The sequence below is a fragment of the Rhinopithecus bieti genome, unplaced genomic scaffold (genome assembly GCF_001698545.2).
Source record: "Rhinopithecus bieti isolate Rb0 unplaced genomic scaffold, ASM169854v2 scaffold_11933, whole genome shotgun sequence".
Classification (NCBI taxonomy): Eukaryota; Metazoa; Chordata; class Mammalia; order Primates; family Cercopithecidae; genus Rhinopithecus; species Rhinopithecus bieti.
In genome coordinates this window covers 968641-990964 of record NW_016806995.1, presented here as the reverse complement: position 1 = coordinate 990964, position 22324 = coordinate 968641, and the positions used below count along the sequence as shown (strand labels likewise).

General features: G+C 45.0%; 2 protein-coding genes across 12 annotated transcripts in view; one reads left to right on the top strand and one right to left on the bottom strand.

Annotated features, from left to right (window-relative positions):
- The window catches only part of KCTD10 (potassium channel tetramerization domain containing 10), a 29282-nt gene extending 21594 nt beyond the window's left edge, over positions 1-7688 (bottom strand). For 2 of the 5 annotated variants that reach the window (XM_017879715.1, XM_017879716.1), the window contains exon 1: positions 7403-7688. In XM_017879715.1, coding sequence (XP_017735204.1) covers positions 7403-7405 — 3 coding nt within the window. In that variant the 5' untranslated portion in view covers positions 7406-7688. The other 3 variants (XM_017879717.1, XM_017879713.1, XM_017879714.1) reach the window with 3 other exon arrangements.
- Positions 7689-7766: 78 nt separating this feature from the next.
- Positions 7767-22324, top strand: part of UBE3B (ubiquitin protein ligase E3B) — a 64997-nt gene continuing 50439 nt past the window's right edge. For 5 of the 7 annotated variants that reach the window (XR_001886960.1, XM_017879701.1, XM_017879702.1 and 2 more), the window contains exons 1-9: positions 8139-8228; positions 11784-11889; positions 13673-13854; positions 14002-14122; positions 16464-16523; positions 16923-17027; positions 19055-19151; positions 20399-20484; positions 21473-21555. Coding sequence is in view for 6 of the 7 variants with exons in the window: in XM_017879701.1 (XP_017735190.1) it covers positions 13694-13854; positions 14002-14122; positions 16464-16523; positions 16923-17027; positions 19055-19151; positions 20399-20484; positions 21473-21555 (713 nt within the window). In the remaining variant the exon portion in view is untranslated. Of the gene's footprint in view, positions 8229-11783; positions 11890-13672; positions 13855-14001; positions 14123-16463; positions 16524-16922; positions 17028-19054; positions 19152-20398; positions 20485-21472; positions 21556-22324 lie in introns of all 7 variants that reach the window. The other 2 variants (XM_017879700.1, XM_017879699.1) reach the window with 2 other exon arrangements.

Genomic DNA, 22324 nt, shown 5'->3' with positions numbered 1-22324 from the left:
GAGGCCAACTGGACTAGCAGGGGAACAACTGGTGGGAGCTGGGGTATTGGATGCCCCCTAGAGAAGGCCATGCATCCCCTGGTTTGTCCCAAAACCCACCCAGATAGCCTCATACACTGACCTTGCCTGCCGACCCTGCAGGCATGAGTGTGCCACTAACTCTTAATAAGCACCTCCTTCCTGCCTGGCACCTGTATACATGAACACCCTGGCTGCACCCTAAAGCAGCCTAAAGCACTGCCCAGGTCTCTTTACATTTCCTTACTGCCATGCATCACTGAATAGCTAAGTGTCATCTTTCAGCTGCATCACAGATGAAATAAGCTTTTATGAAGTTGAATGGGATTCCAGCTCACACTCCTATCACTTCCTGTGGGGAGAAGGTGTTTCTGAGGACTAAACAACAGACATGGAAACTTTTGGAACCCAGTTATTGCAAAATTAGACCTCCTAGACTAGTGCTGCCCAAAAGAGCAAGATTCCACTACAATCTCCCTGACAGCATGGCCGACTCTCTGGCACATCTCAAAGAAACGGATACAGTGGCTGATTTACGCAGGCCTGGAAAATGAGACCGGTATCCGGCACATGTGAACTCAGAGAAGACATGTCTGAAATGAACAGGTAAAATTGTAGAGCTGGAGATGTGTAAGGGTGGGCAGAATCTTTGCTGAATCTGGGGTAGGCCCCCACAGCTGGCCTTACCGTTCCCATTGAACATCAACAGTTTCTCACAGCACATCACCATCAGACAAGGCCACTCTGTGACCTTGCAACAAGACAAAAACAGGACCATTCAATCATGTCTGAACACAGACAAAAACATAAACATTATCCAAAATACAAAAATGACCAAAGATCCCCTATCCTGGCTAATACGAGTTACAGCCACTGCTTTACCAATGAGAGGTTTAGCCTCCTTCCATTCTTCCTGCTTTCAAGTCAGGAATCACTGAGACCCAATCACAGAATTAGCCCTGCTTCCCAGCAGCATCCAACACAGAGCAAAGCCCCACTTCTCTGAACTCTCTCTCAAATCACCCAACACAAGCCCAGCCCTTCTCTGAGATGTCCCACAGTTCTCCCCCAATGCAACAAGGAAATAAACCCAGCTTTGCTTGACCACAGGTATGCTCCTCGTGGTTTTTGGCTGCAGGGCACTGACAGCACATAACTTTTTTGAACTATTCCCTGAAACTGAAAAAGAATTGTCTAGCTTTTCCAGATTTTCTATAATGAATGAGTACTACGATTATAACTGGTAAAACAGAAGCATTATTTTTGTAAACGGGACGGGAAGTAAAGGGTGGCAGCCTGCAACAGCAGAGGCAACGCAACAGTCACAGACAATATTCAATTCAAGGTTATTCAACTCTTCTGGCCAACTCTCCCCACCTCCATGGCACCCAACAGTGGCCTGGATATCACCTGCCAGGTCAGGGCCTTGCAGAGTGAAACAGAGAAAGAAGAGCCTCCTGGAAAGAAATGTTTTCTCAAGAAACAGTTCCTTTTTCATCAAGAAAAGTCACAAGAAAGTACATTTTCAAAAGCTCAGGCTTAGCTCACCTGGGGTCTTGCTGCCCGACGCCAAACACAAAAGTGGTCCAGAGGAAGCAGTCACCCCCCCTTGTAGCTGTCCTCTGACATCAGTCCCCAGAGACCTCACACTAACAGTTATGACCAGCTGCCTCCCTCAGAAAAATCCTTTGTCCATGGGATGACAGGAGTAGCTTATGGAAATAGAGTTTCCAAAAACTGTGAAGACCTCAAAAGAGGGGGAGAAAAAAGCTTATGGTCATGGGTGAGGGTATGTGTTAAGGAAATTTACCCCAAAATGCAAATGATCTAGCATTTTGGAAGCTGCCTATCATGAAACAGACAACAAAGTACATGAAGTATACTTCATGTAAAGTCAAAGTACAGTAAATACATGATATGAAGGATTTTATTCTAATGCCATACTTGTATAGGACACTTATAATGAATGGAGTGTGTAGGCCTGAAAATTGTTCTGGGTGAGCAAACAGTGAGTGAATGTGAAGACCTAGGACATTACTGCACACTACTGCAGCTTTATCAACACTGCACGGGAAGGCCATGTGAAGACCTAGGACATTACTGCACACTACTGCAGCTTTATCAACACTGCACGGGAAGGCCATGTGAAGACCTAGGACATTACTGCACACTACTGCAGCTTTATCAACACTGCACGGGAAGGCCACACTACATTTATTTAAATTTTTTTTCTTTCAATATAAGTTAAGCTTTGCCTACTATAACTTTTTACTTCAAAACTTTTAATTTTTTTTAACTTTTGGATCCTTTTGTAATAACACAGCTTAAAACACATATTGTACGGCTTTACAAAAATACTTTCTTTATATCCTTACTCTATAAGCTTTTAATTTTTAAACTTTTTTGTTCAAAACTACAAAATACACACACATGAGCCTAGCCTACACAGGGTCAGGATTGTCAGTATCACTGTCCTCCGCATCCTGTCTCACTAGAAGGTCGTCAGGGACAGTGACAGGCATGGAACTGTCATCTCCCATAACAATCCCTTCTTCTGGAATACCTCCAGAAGCACCTGCCTGAGGCTGTTTTACAGTTTTCACTTTAAAACAAAAAAAGCAAGAAGGAGTATAGCAGTATATTCTAAAATAACCATTAATAGTAAATACATTAACCAGTGATATATCAAGTTTACTATTATCAACTATGATGTACTGTACATAATTGTATGTGCTAGACTTTTATACAACTGGCAGCAAAGTAGTTCTGTTTACACCAGCATCACCACAAACACGTAATATGTTGTGCTACAACTGAAATGACAGCTAGAGTATCACCAGGTTATAGGAATTTTCCAGTTCCATTATAATCTTAAGGGATTGTTATATATGCAGTCTGTCACTAACCAAACTGTCATTATGTGGTGCATGACTGTACCTTTTTTGGCTTTCCAATACCTTTTTAAAGATAATTTGCACATAATAAAGTATATTTTAAGAGTACAGTTTGATGTGTTTTGGTCCATACTTGCACCTGTGTAGCCCCCACTCCAATCAAGCTGTCTTGGAACATTTCCATGGCTCCAGAAAGCCCCTGGATGTCCCCTGACCACTTAATTTCTACCACCACATGCCTTTTACAAATCCAAACAATGCTGGAAGACAGCTACAGTTATTTCCATTTTGTGGATTTGGATGCCACAGCCCCGACAGGGTCAGTCACTCTCAAGCTAGGAGTTGAGTCAGTGATGGGGCCAGTGAAGGACATGGGCAAGTGGTGGCTGGCCCAGAGCCCATCACACCTAGTAGATTGAGAGCTATGATATATAAGCTGAGAAAGGTCAGCCTCACCTCCCGTCTTTAAAAAGTACAAAAAGCCCTGAAAATAGTTGTGAGGTAAAGTGTGGCGAAGGGTTTGGAGTCAGACCCGTGTGTAAGGCCCCAGCCCTGCCACTTAGTAGCTGTGTCCAGGGCCAACAGCCTCACCTCCCTCACAGGGCTCCCTGGCTCTGAGTAAACACTCGGACACGAAACACTCAAATTATGGTAATTTGAGAATTCTCCCGAAGTCTCAAACTATCTTCTCCTCTTTGGAAACCGTGTCCAGCTCTAACGGCAGACGGCGTGACTAAAAGATAAAGGCAGGAGCCATCCTGATCTAGAATGAGGCTCCAGATTAGGCAACAAAAGCTCTGAACCTTTCCAGAGCCCACCCCCTCCAAAGGTCAGTCAGCCTAATAGTAGGCAAGGCCCCTGGGGGAAAAGTTCTGGCAGCATTCATGTCCTTGAGCCCAAGTTACAGTGAACTGAGGACACGAGGCAGTGGACCAGAAACCCCCACAGCAAATCTCTCTAGGGAGGACTCTTCCCACTGTTGCTACTGGAATCCTGCTTTTTTCCGGGGGGTGGGGGGTAGAGTTTTGCTCTTGTTGCCCAGGCTAGAGTGCAACGGCACAATCTCTGCTCACCGCAACCTCTGCCTCCCAGGTTCAAGCAATTCTCCTGCCTCAGCCTCCCGAGTAATTGGGATTATAGGCATGCGCCACCACGCCTGGCTCATTTTGTATTTTTAGTAGAGATGGGGTTTCACCATGTTGGTCAGGCTGGTCTTGAACTCCTGACCTCAGGGGATCCTCCTGTCTTGGCCTCTCAAAGTGCTGGGATTACAGGCGTGAGCCACCGCGCCCGGCTAACTTTTTGTATTTTTAGTAGAGATGGGATTTCTCCATGTTGGTCAGGCTGGTCTCGAACTCCTGACCTCAAGTGATCCACCTGCCTCAGCCTCCCAAAGTGCTGGGATTACAGGCATGAGCCACCACGCCTGGCCAGTATCCTGCTTTTTGACTTGTTTCAAAGGTTTGATTTCATTACTAATGAAGTTGGGGAGGTGAGGCAGGAGACAGCAAAATTGGTTATGTTAAACAGAGAGGCAATGAATATTGAGATACTGGCTACGGATCTGATTCAATCAGAAGTTTATTCCAGTTAAATGGTCAGTCTCCCTTCTCTCCCTCGCCCCTGAATATAATATTGCTGATTCTAAATAGGGGCTCTCCAGTTGGTAACAATCAAAATCACCCAGGAGCTCAAAACTCCTGACACCTAGGTCCTACCAAGAAAATTCTCATGTAATTGGTCTGGGATGTGTAGGCGACCGAATTTTTAAAACTTCCCCAGGAGATTTTAAAGCCCACCAAGATTACAGCCCACTGTTCTAAAAAGCACTGTACCCCTTATTTAAGCTACCATTAACTCCATGGTCTTGGCCCAGTGAATTCCTGACCTGACACATAAAAACAAACCAAAACACCACAAACCAAAGCCAGCCCCCCACTTCACAGCTTCAGAGACACAGGCAGGAAGCAATTGTATGCATGCATGAAAATACAAAAATCAGCTGAAAGGGGAAAATCATAGACTGGAAAGGAGGCTCAGGCAAGTACAGTAGGAAAAAAGGCACCAAATCCCTGACCCCACGTTTTCTATACGCTTCTTTGTGCTTTGTTCTTGTGCACATGTGTGTGTTAAGGAAAACTGGATAGTCTTGGCAAGCCTGGATTGCAACCCAGTTCCACCATTTCCTTTGTGAAATTCAAGCAATTTAACCCAAGTCTCAGTTTTCTAACTTGTAAAATGGAGTGTTAAAGTCATAATCTTCAAAACCCTCAGAGAATGAATGTTAAAGTATTTGGCACCTAGTCCTTTGTGTAGTTTCCTTTGGGCCTCTAAAACTGTGGGCCCAGTGGTTCCCAACCCTGGCTACTAGAATCACCTGGGTGTACTTAAAAAACATGATGCTAGGCCAGGCACAGTGGCTCACACTTATAATCCCAGCACTTTGGGAGGCCGAGGCAGGAGGATTGCTTGAGCCCAGGAATTCGAGACCAGCCTGAGCAACATAAGACCTAATCTCCACCAAAAAAAAAAAAAAAAATTAACCGGCCATGGTGGCACATGCCTGTAGTCCCAGCAACTCGAGAGACTGCGGTGGGAGGATTGCTTGTGGCAGGGAGGGTGAGGCTTTAGTGAGCCAAGATCAATCACACCAGTGCACTCTCCAGTCTGGGTGACAGAGCAAGACCCTGCCTCAAAAAAAAAAAAAAAAAACAAACTCACACACACTGGTGCTTGCCTGGGCTACACCCCAGATCAATTAATCGGTATCTTAGAGATGCGGAGGGGTGGCTGATGAGTCACTAGTGTTTAAAAAGCTCTTTGGGGGATTCTGATATGGGACCAGCGCTCACTGCCACCTAGCTAAGGTGTTTAACCAGCTTTATCTAAGAATTGCCAGGGATGTGAGGCAAAGCATCACCTCAGGGGATTCCTACAGCAAAGAAGTTTAAGAAACACTGTATTGAGGCTAGCTATAAAATCTTCCCAAACTGAGGGCATTTCTACAACTCAGAAAAGTCTGCTGTTACATTTCAACTAAGTCACATCAGTCACATAATTGAAGCATTTTACATCCAAACTTGGCTTATAAGACAGCTACCGCCAATTTCAACTGTCCCACTGAATGACGTTCTCTTCCTGTGTTTAATACACAAATTATTGGCCTATTTCTCTCAATGGTCTAGTGAGAAAGACGTTTATCATCAACCCCACTTTTTAGGGGAGAAAACTAGGAATCACACCTCTAAGAGCCCTCTGACTCCCAACTCCTATGCCCCCTTTCATTACACAGTCCAAATCAATAAATCATTAGTTTAATCCCTTGCAAGGCTTGTTGAAACAGATAGATGGGCTCCACTCCAAGAATGTCTGATTCAGTAGTCTGTGATAGGGCTTGAAAATTCAGCCATTTTGAATAAGTTACCAGGTGTTGCTCCTGGTGGGACCAAGTTTGAGAACCACGGGTTTATGCTGCCTTCTTCCACTCCGCTGGTCATTACTTTGCACAAAATGGAACAGACAAGTCAAAGTCAGATACAGGATAACTGATTTTTCTTCAGCAGCATCACTGGGACTGATTTTCCCTAAAGACTGCACTTTCCAGGGACGTGACAAACAAGCAAGCAAGAAGAAAGAAGATCTGGGCCAATTTTTGGTCATCTCTACCCAGGGACAATGAGCTATTCAGGGAACAGACCCTTGAGGATCCCAAGGAGACACACCCCACAGCTGAGAGACAGATCTTGAGACATCCTCCGGCTCCGTAGGCGTGGTCACCTCCGGCCTCAATGGAAGTTACAGATAGGTACCCAGGCGCCAGCTAAGGCACTGGACTTCGTGGCGCTGGTATCCTGACCTCAGGCCCCTGGCATCTCTCCCCAGAATTCCAAGCACTGAACGCACATCCGCCTGCTGGGCTCCCTCGATTTCTTTCCCCCACTCGCCCGTGTGTTCAGACGCACCTGGGAGCCCCTTCCCCACTTCCTGAAAACCCAGGGATTCCAGCCACAACCTCCAAAACCCCAAACGCTCCGCCCCCAGGAATTCTACCTCACCTTCTCATAACCTGCCCATTCTCCTTCATAATCCTCCAAATCCTCATTTTCCACCCCAAATGTCCGTTTTCAATTGACATCTCTTTGTTCTCCTCGCAATCACCAACTCCCATCTCCAGCCAGTGTTCAGTACTCACACGGAGACACCCCTTCCTTACGCACACACGTATCTACTCCCCAAGCCCAAATGTGCTTCCTGGATTCCAAACTGCCAGGGAACCCCCCCCCCCGAACTCCACCACCACCCCTAATTCTCCACCCAAAGCCCTTCCCCCAACCCCGGCCTTTCCCCAACCAATCCCCCAAATGCCTCTCCACTATCGCAACTGCCCCTCATCGCACCCCCTCCTCTCGGTCCCTTCTTCTTATACTCTGCTGCTGCCCAGCTCCCTCGGCCGCCTTCAGCCCCCAGTCGGTGGGCACCGCCCTCCCTACCATGAAAAGTCGGAGGACGCAGGAGTCTCCAAACCCGGACTGTGAGAGGCAGGAAACACCCAGCTCACGCCAGCCAGGGGCGGAGGCGGGGCCGGGGCGGTAACTTCCGTTGCCCGCACCCCACTTCCGCCCCGCAGAGAGCAACGTCTTAAACCGTCGGTTGTGGGCCTAGGGAGCAGTTTTCTTTCCAACCTCCCCGGCCAGAATGGGTGCCAGCTTCTCTTGGATGGCTAGGGCATTTATCCTGCCTCTGCTATTTCAGCTGCCAGAGGGGAGGACAAGGTGTGCGGAAGTTTTTCATCCCGGGCGGAGAAGCTCTGCGGAACTGTCATTTTCCGGAACTGGATGCTTGCTTCCTGGCGGAGTTCTGAAAGCAAACACCCCGGGGCAAAATGGCGGTTGTGCCTCGGCTGCTGCCCCGGGTCTGGCAGAACTAGGGTGTTTTGGGCTGAGACAGTGGCAGCTGCGGCCCCGACCCCGAGTGCGGGGACCTCCAGCGAATAAAGGTCGGCCTGCGGGTAGCGAGTGACAACTGGGTTGTCAGTTCTCCGAGTGGTGGGGCGGGGAACTTTGAGAGAGGTGGCTCTAGGGCCGAGTCCCTGACTGGTCAGGTCGGAGGAACAAGTGCTGGGATCTGGCTTGGTTGCTCCAGGGGCTCTCTCCGCGGCCCTTTCCACCTCTTTTCACTTTTGGGACGATAGGCCTTTATAAACGGACTAATGCTGGGTGATTTGTTCCTGTGGTTGTTGATGCCGAGGAAAGACGCCGGGCCCCAGACTCACCTAAACTGGAGTTCGAATACTGTTCGCTCGCTGTGTGACCTTGGGTGAGTTCCCTCACCTCTCTGAGCCTCAGTTTCCTTCTGTGTAAATGGAGTAATTAGCAGGTTTCACAGAAGGTGTGAAATATGTTTTAGTACTGTGCCTGACACCTAGTTCTGAATATAGAAAAATTTGGTCCTAATTTGAGTCCAGCTTAGCCCCACAGGCAATCTTGCATTCTCGGCTTCTCTTTGCTTAGCCATTCTGTGAACGGGGGAGCCCTGGATCTTGTTTGTTTTACTTAGTAATAAATAATTGCTTTGGATATACATGGATTCAGATTCAAAAGCATCCACCTAGATAGTCTGCAGCTTTCAATAAATAATAGCTGTTAGTATGAGTAGTCTCTTTAAGTCCTGTTTCCTATTCTTTAAATAAAAATTAGATTATTGAGGCTGGCCACGGTGGCTCACGCCTGTAATCCTAGCACTTTGGGAGGCCAAGGCGGGCGGATCACCTGTAGTCAGAAGTTCAAGACCAGCGTGGCCAACATGGTGAAGCCCCATCTGTACTAAAAATACAGAAATTAGCCGGGCGTGGTGGCAGGCGCCTGTAATCCGAGCTATTGGGAGGCTGAAGCAGGAGAATCACTTGAACCTGGGAGGTGGAGGTTGCAGTGAGCCGAGTTCGCGCAGCTGCACTCCAGCCTGGGCAACAAAGTGAGATTCTGTCTCACAAAAACAAAAGATTATCGAGACCTGATAGAACTGTTGAAAAGACAAGTGGGTTAAATATCTGTACAGTGTCTGATACACTGTCTGCCCAGAACAAATGGTGGTGGTCATTAAACCTGGTGGCCCAGCTTTTCCTACTGTACAGGGAAAATACTCTTGGCTCAGTCAGCAGTTGGTATTTATGGTGCTTCAGCTTTGGAAATACAGAGGTAAGAGAAGAGTCTGAATCCTGTCTCTTAGTTATTACAGTCTTGACTCTGCCACATGCTAATGGTCTAAACTGGACTAGAGGAGATCATGAGTGATCTTCTCATAGGATTCCTGGTCTTATTAGATGAGATCACTTATAAAGGACTTGACACATAATGGGTACTCATTTACTTTTTTAAATGATCTTGGTTGTCACCAACCTCTTATTTTCTCATCTTTCTACCTATATGATTCTTGTTTCCTTAACTGGATTGCAAGCTTCTTAAGGACAATACAGTAAAGCTCACTTACATGCTACACGCTTTCAGATATCCCTTATTAATAGTTTGCCATTTAATCCTAATCACAATGTTGTGATGACTAAGTTGAGGTACAAGAAGGGTAAATGTTGCATTTAATCCTTTTAGCAACCCTAGGACATAGACACTGTTATTACCTTCGATTTACACGTAAGGAAACTGAGGCCTAGAGAGGATAAGTAACTTGGCCAAATGTCAGATAGAATGAGTACTGAAAAGAACCAAGGCCTGCTTTCTCTGAGGCAAGACTTTTTCTGCTGCGCACAGCCTTTTCTTTGATTCTCCATGGCATTTAGCAAAATAAGTACTTAATAAACACTTGATTGTGTGTTTTATTAATTGATTAACTATAGTATACACTGTGCAGGTGGAGAAGGTGTATAGGAAAGGATGAGAAAAACTGTAAAGTGTAGGCTATTATGTGGTATAAACAGAAATCAACCAATAACCTTGAAAGGATGATAATCTCAAGGAAGGGGATAAGAGTAATTTTGTATCCTGGGAGGCCCCCTGGGAGAAGTGAAAGTTTTAAGATTGTCTTACAGTACTTAGGCACAGTTTACATGCAACTTTGTTTTTCTTTTAGGAAGAGGCTCCCTCTTCCCCTTCTAATTCGATGTACCCTCTGCCATTGAGGCACTGTCTGCATGTCATGGAGGGAGCATATCATTGTGCTCATGGCTTAGGCCCTGCTCTTTTGCAGTCCTGAGGAGCTTGAATCTGTTAGTCTAAACAGCAGGGCCAGGAGTTCATAACCCAAGGGACAGGACTGGTGAATCTTAGTGCATTTAAGATAGGAAAAAAGTTAATGGGTGAGAAATGTCAGGCTGCCAGCATTATTTCCTACCCAGAGAACCTTAGTAACTGTCCAGATGGGAGCCTCTGCCGAAGGGTTTTTTTTTCTTTTTTTAAATCCTTGTGTCTATAAAAAACATACACCAGTTAGACTTATTGACTATACACTCTACACTGTGTGCTCAAGTACCTCCGTAGGTACTTGATACACATCATCACATTTAGTCCTCATTATCAACCTCTAAGCCAATTAATAGATGAAGATGGAAAGACTCAGGGCCAAGTGCAGTGGCTCACACCTGTAATCCTAACGTTTTGGGAGGCCAAGGCAGGAGGATCTCGAGTCCAGGAGTTTGAGACCACCAGCCTGGGCAACATAGTGAGACCCCACCTCTACGAAAAATTTAAAAACTAGCCAGATGTGGTGGTGTGTACCTGTGGTCCCAGCTACTTGAGAAGCTGAGGTGGGAGAATCGCTTGAGCCTGGGAGGTAGAAGCTGCAGTGAACCATGACTGCACCACTGCACTCCAGCTTGGATGACGGAGCGAGACCCTGCCTTGGAAAAAAAAAAAAAAAAAAAAAAAAAAACCTTAGACATTCTCCCTATAGTTACGTGGCAGAGCTAGGGACTGGCTCCAACTCCATGTGACTCCCAAAGCCCGTGTGCCCCTCACTGTGCAGTGCTGCTTTACCATGTGCATTCTGTGGAAAATTCAGAAAATACAGATCAATTAAGGAAAATTTCCCACAATTTCAGTACCTCAGAACAGCCACTGGTAACATGTTGGTATAGTTCATGCTAGTTTTGTATCTGTGTGTGTGTGTGTGTGTGTGTGTGTGTGTGTGTGCGCATTTTTCTTTAGGTAATTGGGATCTTATTGGTCCACAGGCAGCCCTTTATTCACTTCTAAGGCATAAACATTTTTCCATATCATTAAAAATGTCAAACATGCTGATGCATGAGAATGACGTGAACCCGGGAGGTGGAGCTTGCAGTGAGCCGAGATCATACCACTGCACTCCTGCCTGGGCGAGAGAGCCAGACCCCATCTCAAAAAAAAAAAAAAAAAAAAAAGTCACACGTGACCGGGCGCAATGGCTCACACCTGTAATCCCAACCGAGATTGGGTGTGGTGGCAGGCACCTGTAATCCCAGCTACTTGGGAGGCTGAGGCAGGAGAATTGCTTGAACCTGGGAGCAGAGGTTGTAGTGAGCTGAAATCACGCCACTGCTCTCCAGCCTCAGCGACAGAGTGAGACTGCCTCAAAAAAAAAAAAAGTCAAATATAATTTTCAATAGCTCTTTAACATTCCATGACCTTTAAGTTATTTTGCTTCTCATCACAGCTTTAATTCAACAACAACTTTGGGATTTATTTTCAACATATTCCCTTTAAACTGTGAGGATTGAAGAGATACAGTATAACATTTAGATGAGACATTAAATAAAGAGGACCCAGTGGTGTTTTTAAAAAACCGTTGGCATTGTTGTTACTACTTTTACTCAGGAAGATGTATGATGCCACACCTATAAAATTTAACCCTAAGTTTGGATTTTTTTTTTTTTTCTGCTTCTGCCAGAAAAAATAACAAGCTTTTCTGAAGTGAGAACCTGTTCTCAGCCACGAGTCCTGTTCAAGATCACTAATGATTACCTGGCATTTCTGCGACACAGGCAGGTCCTCAGGTGAGATCTCCAGACTTTACTGCTGGGGCAGGAAGAGTAAATGATTCAGAAGATGGCTACTTTTTCTCTCCAAGCCTTTTACAGGTTGATGCAAAAGTAATTACAACTTAGTGTTTTTTTAAAAAAGTTAAAAACCACAATTACTTTTGCACCAACCTAATACCTTCCCTCCTGTGGTCAGGTGGGCTCTGTTAGTTTGTTTCAAGGATTACTGATGATGTTTGACAGATGCGAATCACTGTTGAGAAGGGGTCACAGAGGTCCCTTGATACGTTCATGTGGCGGGAGGCTAGCACCAACTTTTTTTTGGTTATAAAAGGGTATTATTTTATTGTCCTTATTAATACTAATAATAGAGCACACTTATTAAATGCTTTTCAGTAATATGTAATTCATCTAATACCTCTGGGAGATAATACTATTATGTCCAATGTTTGTTTTAATAATTTTTAAATTTCTTTGTATAGATGTAGGGGGTACAGGTTTCTTACATGCATATATTGTGCAGTGGTGGAGTCTGGGCTTTTAGTGCACCTATCACCCGAATGGTGAACATTGTACCAATAGATAATTGTTCAACCCTTACCCCCATCCCATCTCCCACCTTTTGGAGTCTCCACTGTCTTATTCCACTGTTTGTCCATGTGGGCCCATTGTTTCACTCCCACTTCTAAGTGAAGTCATGCAGTATTTGCCTTTACGTTTCAGAGTTATTTCACTTAGGATAAATGGCCCCTAGTTCCATCCATCTTTTTACTCTGGGTGGTATTTTCGTGTGGGTGCTACTTTGAGTAAAGTAGCCTGGTAGAGAGATTGTTTTCTGGAAGTCTGGCTTTCTGAATAATTCATTTCAGTGTTTTTAACTGGGCTGATAGTGCGTTTTGTATAGAATGGCAAAGTCATCAAGCATCTAAAAAAATCATCTCAGTATGGGAGCCTCCGTGGGTCAGTGGTGTGTGCTTTAGGCTGCTAGCAAAAGCTGTCCCTTTGGGAAAAAACAGTTACTGGTGATTTAGATAAAAACTTAGTATATAATTTAGAGCTTCTCTTCAGAAAAGCATCTGTTAGTGGACAGGACCAGTTCTGCAGTAAAGTCTTTACTGGTCCTTGGCAGGATTAGTAACTGTAAGGACAATGCAATAGGCTATACATAAAACCAAATATATTAAATGTCATGGACTGTCTTGCATTCTGAAATGTGTACCTTTTGCTTTGTTAATGTTAAAATGGGCCTTTCTTTGTTGGGTGCTGTCACAAAGTAGGCACCAGTAAATATTTATTTAGTGAATGGATGAATATGATAATGATGACAGCAAATAATCATGTTTGATTTTTCCCTCGAGTCCTTACTTGGCAAAATAAAAGCTGACTTCTCAGTTTTGGTTTCCCAAATACTGTGGCCTATTCCAGAAAATTCAAATATCTGGAATCTTTGACCTACAGGATACCTGGTTTGAATTAGAGCTTTATGGGTGGGATTGATTCATTCTTTGTTCATTCGTAAAGCTGGACCTGCCCTTATCCTATGCCAGGTGCTGTTCTCTTCCTTAAGAATGAGATTATTTAATACAGGATGTAGCATCCCTGGTCTTGGTGAATTGCACAAAAGAGCCTGTAGGAGGTTTGGACTTGTGCTGGAGAGCTGTTAGCACTTTGGACGGTGTTGACAGGTCCTGAGTATCTCTGCTGCCCAGGTCCTGCCCACCCTCTGCTCTTGAGCCTCTTTCTGTGTGTGTTTTCCACACAACAATCTACAACACCTACTTGCCCATTTTCCTTGCAGGGTTTGTGCAGGTTTGCAAACATGTTCACCCTGTCTCAGACCTCGAGAGCATGGTTCATCGATAGAGCCCGTCAGGCACGAGAAGAAAGGCTTGTGCAGAAGGAGCGGGAGCGGGCAGCTGTCGTGATCCAGGCCCACGTCCGGAGTTTTCTCTGTCGGAGTCGACTGCAGAGAGATATCAGGTAAGGGCTAGGATCTCCCTAGCACATGCTTCTCTGGCTCCCAATGAATGGCAGATACATGAGGTTTTTCTTAAGAGTGCTTGAAAAGCCTTCCAGGTGCTGCAAGCTCTTAATTTAGAATGTCTTTTTTTGCCCTTTCCTTTCTAGGAGAGAGATTGATGACTTTTTTAAAGCAGATGACCCTGGGTCCACTAAAAGAAGTGCACTTTGTATTTTTAAGATTGCCAGGAAACTGCTATTCGTATTCAGAATCAAAGAGGATAACGAGGTAAAATGATAATAGCAAACATGTGTAATACTTCCATATGTCAGATCTTTTATAATTATTAATATTAACTCAGTTTGTTCTTATAGCAGCTTTATGAACTACTTACTGTCACCCCCATATCCTGTCCCTTTTGTTTTCTTGGGACCTGTTTTGGAGGGATTATGCCCAGTGCTTTTAGGAATCTTTTCACATTGACCATTATAAGCACAAGTTGAACTCAGATGCATGCAAGAGCCGGGAAGTTTAGGTAAATGAGTAAAAAAAACCATATATGAGATAAAACATAATACAAAATACAAATCATATTAAACGGTAACTGACAGGCAGCAGTGGTAAGGACGTCAAAGGAAGTAGTAGGGTCTGTGGCCTGCCCCATCCACGGGGAGCAGCTACTACACAGCTTGGTGGTGGACTCATACTCTGAATTTTTTTTTTTTTTTTTTTTTTTTTTGAGACAAAATCTCGCTGTGTCGCCAGGCTGGAGTGCAGTGGCGCAATCTCGGCTCACTGCCAGTCTTTACCTCCTGGGTTCAAGCAATTCTGCTGCCTCAGCCTCCCAAGTAGCTGGAACTACAGGCATGTGCCACCATGCCCAGCTAATTTTTGTGTTTTTAGTAGAGATGGGGTTTCACCGTGTTAGCCAGGATGGTCTCAATCTCTTAACCTCATGATCCACCCACCTAAACCTCCCAAAATGCTGGGATTACAGGCATGAGCCACTGCACCCAGCCTCTGATTTTTTTTTTTTTTAAAGAGATGCCAAAGATCTGAGTCTTTATGCTCAATATTCATGCATTCATTCATTTTCTGAGACAGGGTATCACTGTTGCCCAGGCTGGAGTGTAGTAGCACTATCACGGCTCACTATAGTCTTAACCTCCTGAGGCTCAAACGATTCTTCTACCTCAGCCTCCTGAGTAGGTGAGACTGCGGGTGTGTGCCACCACGTGCGGCAAATTTTTGTATTTTTTGTAGAGATAGGGTTTTACCATATTGCCCAGACTGGCCTTAAACACCTGGGCTCAAGTGATCCACCTTCCTCAGCCTCCCAAAGTGCTGGGATTACAGGCATGAGCCACCATCAGTGTTCTAATTTGTAAATCTTGGCAATTAATTTGAAATTTTTTTTTTTTTTTTTTTTGAGATGGAGTCTCACTCTGTCGTCCAGGCTGGAGTGCAGTGGCCGAATCCCAGCTCACTGCAAGCTCCGCCTCCTGGGTTTACGCCATTCTCCTGCCTCAGCCTCCCGAGTAGCTGGGACTACAGGCGCCTGCCACCTCGCCCGGCTAGTTTTTTTTTTTTTTGTATTTTTAGTAGAGACGGGGTTTCACCATGTTAGCCAGGATGGTCTCAATCTCCTGACCTCGTGATCCGCCTGTCTCGGCCTCCCAAAGTGCTGGGATTACAGGCTTGAGCCACTGCGTCCGGCCTGAAATTTTTTAAATATCCTGCAAATCATACAAAGGGTGCCAGTTTGCACCTGAGGGATTAGAATGATCAGCTTAAAAAATATAATCCCAGGAAAGCAGCTAGTTGTCTGTAATAGTACTAACAATGCCTTTGAGGCATGTCTCCATGTTACCAGCTGTTAGGTGTTAACTGTTGCTAAGCTTCACATTGTGCCAACCCTCTCTAGGCACTGGGCCCTTGGGAGGAAACAGGACAGGCAAGGTCTCTACGCTCATGGAACTCATAGCCCAGCAAGAGAGGGAGGACTATGCAGGCAGTGAACACGTGATTGCGTAGATGAGGACAGATAAGCTGGAGGAGGTGACCCTCATCTTACAGAGAAGGAAACCAGCTCAGTGTGGTAGGGCAGCTGCCCAGTATCACATGGTTTAAGGGCGGATCCAGGATTGGTATAGCCAAAATGGAACCTGTTTTCTAGTTTCCACTTTTCTTCCTTTTGCAGTACAGGATACAAATTATGATACAGCAGCCTTTGGCTGCTGTCTCTGAGGCAAAATCAGTATCCATGGTGCTTAAGAAACAGTAAACTGGAGAGCACAATTGAGGAGACAGCAGCAGGCCTGCAGGAATCCAAGTCCAGTTGGCCAGATTGATATTGTTTTTTGAAAGAAGCCTCAATTTGGATTTTTATGTGAAATATACCAGTTTCTAAAACATTTCTATAGGGTTCCTCCAGCTCTTGGGCCACCCGTTGGAGAACCCTTTAGTCTTTCTGACCTTCAGTGTCCTCATCTGTAGGAAGGAACCGCATGTGATTATGTCTGTGAATCACTTGGCACAATACCTGCACGTGCCAGGTACCCGCTGAAGGCTTGTTTTCACTTTTTGATGGGTTGTGGGAATGTATAACCCCCAGTGTGTCTCTTTGCAGAGATTTGAGAAGTTGTGTCGCAGCATCCTGAGCAGCATGGATGCTGAGAATGAGCCGAAGGTAAGTGGATGGGAGCCGCAGTGTCTCCCACAAGCTCTTAAGGGCTAACCTACTGGACTCTGAAAGTTCCTGTTGAATGTTAGGACCAATTCACACACAAATGCAAATAGATAGTGGATGGAAAACATTACCAAAGTACAAATGATTCCTTAGTTTCTTCATGATCCAAGTAGCTACGTTCTGCTCTTGCCACAACACAGAATAGTAAATTTTCTTACTAGGCTATTTTGTCTTTGGGTTTAGTGTTAAAATAAGTCCTGTTTGCAGCTTATTCATCCATTCAGGTCCATTGCTTTGTCTGGCACTGGACCTAACTAATAGGTCCAGTTCCAACAGTTACAGCATATGTGATATGATCTCTATAACAGCCCATGACATTCCTCTTTTTCCCACCTATAGGTGTGGTATGTGTCCCTGGCTTGTTCTAAGGACCTCACGCTCCTTTGGATTAAACAGATCAAGAGCATTCTGTGGTACTGCTGTGATTTTCTCAAGCAGCTCAAGGTAAAAAAAAAAAAAAAAAAAAACCAGAAAGAATAAATATGTCATTTTCACCTGTAGACTTTAGTCTGTATTTTCAGAGTCCCTATCAATCAGAGTTGCTAGCTGAGCCCCTGTTCTGGAAGAGAGGAATTTTGATGCTGTTATCAATGTGAGCCCTTCTTTGGTGTGTGTTAGACCCTTAACCCATTTGCCACGCCACAGCCTCCATGCCAGGGAATCTGTCACTTTCCTTCCTGTTCATTTAATGTAATCAGTACTTTATGATCTACATTATTATACTAGTCAGGCCTCTTGTTACAAGTACAGAAGCCCAACTTGAGCACAGCTAGTATCACCTACCGGTTAAGCAAGGAAGAGAACGTTGTGCTCTAGAATATATTCAGTAACATGGCAGCTGGGGATAAGGAGAGCCAGGGGTTTCTGGATTCTCCCTCTCATTCTTTTCTCTCATCCCTGCTCCCCTTTGGGGTCACCTCGTCCTTTCCTGCTGTAATCATGGCAACCACCAGTTTTGACTTTATAGTCTTATCCTGTCTTGACTAAAGGGAAGAGAGGTCTCCCAACCAGTTCAAAAATGCAGGTTTCTTGTAGGTCCAGTGGAATCCTGGGTTCGTCTCTGAACCAGTCAAAGTGGCAAGAGGAATGGGGTACTGTCACTAACCCAGCCTGGTCCTGTGCTCCCCCACCCCCTTCAGTGTTCTGAAAAGGATGGACAGGGGTGTGAGCAGACATATACAGGAGCCTTTTCTACTTTGCACGTAGGGAAAGAGAGGTTTCAGGGACAGAGGCTTGGCAAGGACACAGGTAGCAGCTCAGTAATGGAACGAAAGTCCCCGGACCACCCACCATGCCAGTAATAATCCATTCCCAGCCATCCCTCTTTGGGTGCTCAGGAATGGCTCTTGCCAATGACACAGCCAAGGCAGTGGCCAGCAGCAAGCCACACCTGGCTTGTTAGGTGAGACATGGCTCAGGGCAGGGTTTCCACACTATGTTGCTTGGAGCCCTGGGAGTCCACCAGAATGACTCAGGGCCAAGTGGACAGGGTATTTCCCTACCTGCAGTCTGCCAGGCGGATCCTTGTTTGTCTGTTCTCTGTGTGTACATTCCACAACAGGTTGTTCTTTGAGGAGAGGCTCTTCTATTTTGAACAGACAAAAAAAAGTTTATGCAAAGAAATAGACATCAGGAGAAAAAGGGCCCTGACTCTGGAGCCAGGAATATGTGAAATTCAGTCCTGATTCCACTGCTAATTTCCCACGTGACCTTGAACAAGCTGCTTCCCCTCTCTTACTGTCCATGAGCTTAGGGTTTTGAACTCAGTGGTCTCCAAGGTTGTCCTGTTATAGGTGGACCTGCTATAGGGTCTTTGGGCCTGCTATAGGGTCTGTGGGCCTAGAAAGCAGTCAGGCCTTTTGCTTAACTTACACTTGGTGAAACAATGAACTGTCATCAAAATTAGAACAGCAGCCAACATTACATGGAGTGAGTTATGTGCCAGGCACTGTTCTTAGTGCATTGTATGCATTAATCCGTTTATTTCTCACAACAACCCTATGAGGAAAGCAGTGTTATTATTTCTGGTTAACAGATGAGGAAACTGAGGCACAGAGAGGTTAAGAAACTTGCCTAAGCTCACACAGCTAGTAAGTGGTGAAGTCAGAAGGCTGAGCCCAGAGTCCCAGTCATGCTCACTTGCATTTCTGCTCTGTTTCTGCAGAGTTCAGACAGACAGGCAGACACATGTACATACAGCAAGCCAGCCCTGGTCATCTTGTTTTCTAGGGATTCTCAGTTCTCCATTCCCAGGAATATATGATTCCATGGTCAAGCACTAGAGCGTCAGATTCCTTGTTATTTAACTCCGGAAGTGGTCATTGCCCAAGAGAAAAAGAATGAAGACTGACTTATAATCCTGACTCAGTGATTCCAGGCTGAGTGCCCGTAGAGCACTTGTAAAGTGAACACTTCGCTGTCTGGAATCAGAGGACCTGTGTCTTAAATCTTGCTGTGTTTATTGTTTCCAGCCTGAAATCCTGCAAGACTCCCGACTCATCACCCTGTACCTCACGATGCTTGTCACCTTCACAGACACTTCAACGTGGAAAATTCTTCGGGGAAAAGGTCTGTGGGACTTGCTTCAAAATATTCTGTAACGAACATTTCCACAGAGAGTTCAGGGACCTTTTTTCCTTTGTAAGAAACATTTTTGCCACCACAAGCCTCAGGGAAGGCCCTGAGACCATACCAATGAGGATGCCCTTGGCACTGACCATTAGACTGCGTCACAGTATCCAGAATCCATTCAGCATTGTGTGTTGTACTCTACCCTTCTTTGAATTTACATTTAAAGGCATGGTTCTTCTGATCTTAATTTTTATAATTCCTACAGTGCCTTAGCCTCCAAGTGATAACATTCACTTAAGCCTTGTCATTTTACTTGGAAAATCATTAGGTTGTGAATAATTCTATTTTGCCCATAAAATTTGTATTATAAACTGCCTCCTTCCCTGGTAAGTGTCCTTAGCCGCATGTGTTTCATATGGTCATTTCATTCATCTGTTCAACAAGTAGCCCATATGTGCCAGATGCCGCTAGGCGCTGAAGAGACAGAGATAAGCAAAACAGAAAGGGGCATTGCCCTCCGGGGACTTTAGGTGCTCCCTTCCTCACAGAACTTAATGAGGAAAACAGGCATTAAATAGACGTCGCTCATAGATATAAAATGACAATAATGTGTTAAGTGCTTGGAAAGAAGCCTGCAAGAGAAATGAGAGTGTCCAGTAGGGTGGGGAGGCCTTGCTTGGTCTGGGGTTCTAGCTTTCCTGAAGAAGTGGTGTGTGAGCTGAGAGCTGGAGAGAGAGCTAGGATGCACAGAGTGAAGAGCGGGGATGAAACAGAAAGCAGGGGAAACTATGCAAAGGCTCCAGGTCAGCAAGGAGGGTTTATTTCAGGCATGACCCTGGCCTCTTGGAGGGAACCCAAAAATTGTTGAGTTCTGGGCCCTGCCCAGAAGCTCATGTCCCATTGAGGAGAGGAGGCATCCCTCCAGAGAAGACATTGCTAGGCCCTAGGAGAGAATTAGAAAAGGTGCTACAGGACCTCAGAGGCCAGAGACGTCACTTCTGGCTAGGGGCGTGACGGGACCCATCAATCAAGAGGTGACACTTGGGCCAGGCCTTGCAGGAGGGATAGAGTTCCAGATACGCATTGCCTCCCTGTGCTCTGGCACCAGGCCTAAGGGAAAAGGAAGGCAAGCCAGGGGCATCTCATTTCTTAGGGCCTTGGGTGTGGGACACAATTTCCTGTCCCACATCAACAGTCACATTATGGCAAGAGATTTTTTTGTTCTCACTGTTTTCTTTGTTTAGGTGAAAGTCTTCGACCAGCGATGAACCACATTTGTGCAAATATAATGGGACATCTCAACCAGCATGGATTTTATTCTGTGCTGCAGGTCTGTGACCCCTGCTCCCCAATGTGCAACTTCCCCACTCTCCAACACCTGCAGCTGTATTTTTACATTTGCGTTCAGCATACCTGGTGCCCTCCTCAGAAACGCTTTTCATAGGAAGAGCTTGATGCCTGCTGTCCTCTTCTTCCTTCCCCTGCCTTGTCTAACTTGTGGGTCAGGTAAAGGGAGGACAGTGGTGCCGGAATCCCCTGAATGCTCTACGTTTTTGACTGCAAGGGTAATCCAGTCTTTTGACATTTAAACTCTGGAAGGAGACCTCAGGGCTTGTTCCCTCAGATTCCTTCTTGGTTGATGTCTAGAATCGTATTTCTAGCTCTGTGTCCTCAAACAGCCCTTTCCACTTCGTACCTTGTTGTGCCAGATCATACCTCTAGGGAATCGTTAAGAAAGCCTGATTGCTGTTTAAAGGCACTATGGAATTCTTGAGTTTGAGAAGTAATGTTGATTTTGCCCTTCCTTCTACCTAGCGCTGTGATGGGCTGTTTCCTGGTTTGGTTTCACATGCTTCTCACAACAACCCTGTGAGGTGGTCTGTTGGCAGAAGCTGGTATGACTGGCAGTTGTCTCACTAGAGGAAACTTCTACTTCACACCATAATTGAACGGCTTCTAAAATAATATGGTGTCTTTAAATTTTAAGTCTGGCATTATTTTTGTTAGCTGTTTTTTTAACTTTATTATTAAAGAATTTCTAACCATAATATTTAAAGTAGAGAAAGAGTGGTAGAGTTAACCTCATTACCCAATACTTTCTTCCCTTTCCTTTTGTAAAAACACTGCATACGGTTTTTTTTTTTTTTTTTTTTTAAAAGACAGGTTTTTCTGTCACCCAGGCTGGCCTCAAGGAATCCTCCTGCCTGGCTCACAGTAGTTTTTGTATCTGAAGGACTCATTTTAGTTTTTTGCTTTTTTATGTACAAATGAATATAAAGTTGGTATCATCCTCTGACCAATTAAAACATTCTTTTCAGGTATTATTAACCCGTGGCCTGGCAAGACCCCGTCCTTGTCTATCCAAAGGCACTTTAACAGCAGCCTTTTCTCTAGCATTGCGGTGAGTAAGAAACCATAGCTGAGGTGTTGGCATGTTCCTGAATGCTTCCTCCTTTTGGTTTTTCTTTCTCTCGTTACTGGTATTAGGTATAGACTTGCCCACTTTGTCAGAATTTAAGAGAAACATTGTTCTTAATGAAAGTGAACACATTTGTGACTGCTCAAACTTTTTCTTAATCTTCAGTCTTGAATATTTCTTAATCTTCAGCCCTGAATATTATTGCAGTGTGATCTTTGGAAACTATTCAAAATGAATTTCTTTTATCTAAAAGAGACCAAAATGCAATCATTTTTCCTTTTGAAGTTTTAATTGGCAAAACAAAAAACCTAAGAGCCAGAAGAAGTCCAACGAAGGGCAGGGTGAGAGGATTAAGGAAGTAATGTGAACACGCATGTGAAATGTTAGAATTTGGAGGACCAGAGAAGAGGTAATATTTGCCTTCACTTAGTTTAGAGATGTCAAGTACTGAAGAAGCTAAGTAATTCCTTATGGAAATTATACCTGCAATTCTGAGAATTGTCAGATGTAAAACACCATGCTTATTCATAGGTCCAGAACATGTTTAAACTGTCGAGGGGAACACTAGCTTGGGGAGATGTTAATAATCCTGGAAGAGTGTAATGGTGGAACCAGCTTGGTGAAAGCTGCCGCTCTGCCCCCATCTGTGGATCTACAGTACACCTTCATGCTGAGAGCTCTGAGAAGTCCTGCTATGCTAGCCGGACCCCATGGGCTTATTTAACCCGGGGTTGGCCCAAACATATCTGAG